General features: G+C 53.7%; 1 protein-coding gene across 1 annotated transcript; it reads right to left on the reverse strand.

Annotated features, from left to right (window-relative positions):
* Nucleotides 1-403: 403 nt before the first annotated feature.
* Nucleotides 404-2,058, reverse strand: LOC104272676 (natural resistance-associated macrophage protein 2-like; the record flags this gene model as incomplete). Its single annotated transcript, XM_009867737.1, has 5 exons — nt 404-557; nt 701-774; nt 1,058-1,207; nt 1,408-1,527; nt 1,972-2,058. Coding segments are annotated over 5 exons (585 nt in total), but the record flags the coding sequence as incomplete, so codon positions are not given.
* Nucleotides 2,059-2,283: the final 225 nt, after the last annotated feature.

Raw genomic sequence — 2,283 nt, forward strand, 5'->3', positions numbered from 1 at the left:
GATCGTCTGTAAGGTCCCGTCCAACCTCAAAGAGCCCATAATTTTCTGATCGTTTCCTGATTTTACCCCTCTGGCGATATACAGACATGGACAGAGGAGTCCTGAGTTATTCTAAGGTGTCTGCCCAACCTTTCACCTGCTGTGACATTGTTGAGGCCTTTTTGGGAACAGCGCTCGGCCAAATTGCTAAAGGGCTGGTCACAAAAGGAGGGGAAAGGCCACGCGGGTTAGCAAGAACAGATTCCCACGCAAATCTGGCTGCAAAAGCCTCAACTTCCTCATCTGCTCTAACCCTGGTTGACATTAATGCCTGGAAAAATGTGACAATATTGACTTAACGGGGAGGAAAAACATCCGTCAGCTTATTCTGCCGCCGGGGAGCCTCACCTGGAAGCGGACTTACCAAATACGCCACAAAGCACAGGTAAACCACGCTGAGAATCGCCGCCCCAATGTACAAAGCCATGTTGTTCAGGTCCAGGACGTAGCTCACCACAAAGTACATGTTAATGCAGCAGATGAGGAGGATGAGCACGCCACCGGCGATCTTCCAGAACCTGTGAGCCGAAGCAGAGCGACGCTGGCGGTGAGGCAGAGTTTTTAGCCCCTCCGAGGCCAGGAAAGGAGCAAAAACACGCACTCGAGGCGAGCAGCGCGTCGTCCCCTGCTCGACGAGCGACCCCCCTCTCTTCATACTTACAGCCCGTTGGCGAAATCGTTCATGATGCTGGGCAGGCTGGTGAACGTCAGGACAGGGATCAAAGCAAACGGAAGCTGGAATGCGTAAGAATGCAGAAGAATAAAGAGTGGAAATTGTTCAGCAAGGACAAACACCCCCGGTTTGCTCATATCTGACACCATTTCCCCAGAACTACTGTAATATGAGTCGAAGGGACTTCCCCCAGCTGGAAGAAGGAAGCAATTTCAGAGCCTGGCTGATCCTCTCCTGACAACAACTCGCTCTGTTTGGCTGCTCCTGCACACCCAGAAGCTGAAATATTCAGCGCTGGATGCTTCTCTCTGAAAGCTGACCCCCAAACCTGGCACTGCCGCTCACCTGGAGGCTCATGAGAACATTTAAGAAGTCGTTCATGCCCGTCAGGTGCTCAACGTCCTGAAAGATGGAGACGAAGAGGGTGGGGGTGATGGCGATGGAGCGGGTCAGCAGCACGCGGGCGAACCGGGACCAGCGCAGGTTCAGGAAACCCTGCAGGAAAAACCAAAACAAAACAGAGCAGCTGCTTGGGGAAGCCAGGAAGAAGCTGTGAAGGGAGAGATGGGATTAAAAGCTGGTTTGGTTGAAAGGCACATCGCGGAGTTTGATGGAGCTTCCAGCAAGAGCTGCCTGTCCGAGGAAAGGGAATTAAAAGCTTGGGAGCAGAGGGAAGAGGGATGAGGGCTAATTACCTCCATAACGAACTGCCCTGAGTACGTCCCTGTCATCGTCGAGCTCTGGCCGGCAGCGAGGATCCCGATTGCCCAGATGTAGAGAGCGGCGGGGCCGAAGTAACAGCCCAGAACAACGCCCTGGAAGAGAGACCCGCAGAGGCTCGTGTCTGTTCAGCCCCGCGCTCGAGAGCCTTGTGACCCCGTTAACTGCGGGTGGTGAGTTGAAAGAAGGAGCAACTCACTCAGAACTCCAGCCACGGAGAAGACAATGCTGTGGGGGGCTGCGGTTTTAGCAAAGCAGACTCAGGACGGATGCAAGGAAAAACTTTGTTCAAGCTCATAAAAGAGGGGCACAGATAACCGCGGAGTCTAGAGGGTCAGGTCAGACGCAGCACGATCAGCGAGGTGCAGATAACTGTGTTTGCTCAAAGGGCTGGGCTCGAGGATCATGCCCAGGGATTTCCTCCAGCTCTGATTTCAGTGCTGCTTTTATGGGTGCCGGCCTTCGACTGCGCCCCATTTACCCAAAGGAAGCCACCACCCCCAGAAAAGGACGCCGGAGCTGAGGCTGTCGTCACTCACCCCTTTGTAGATATCCACCTCCAGTGTCTGGTTGTTGTTCGGGAAGAGCGAGGAGTGCGGGCTGCTCTTGTTCACGCAGACGTCGCTCTGCAAATGGCACCGAAGGGGCAGGAGGTTGGGTTATAGAACCATAGAACAGTTTCTGCTGGAAGAGATCTTCAAGATCGAGTCCCACCTTTTCCTAACGCTATGAACACCACTAACCCATGTCCTTCAAGGCAACATCCACCCGTCTCTTAAACATCTCCAGGGACGGTGACTCAGCCACCTCCCTGGGCAGGCTGTTCCAATGGCTGACAATCTTTTTAGTAA

The sequence above is a fragment of the Apaloderma vittatum genome, unplaced genomic scaffold, assembly GCF_000703405.1.
Source record: "Apaloderma vittatum isolate BGI_N311 unplaced genomic scaffold, ASM70340v1 scaffold45854, whole genome shotgun sequence".
Classification (NCBI taxonomy): Eukaryota; Metazoa; Chordata; class Aves; order Trogoniformes; family Trogonidae; genus Apaloderma; species Apaloderma vittatum.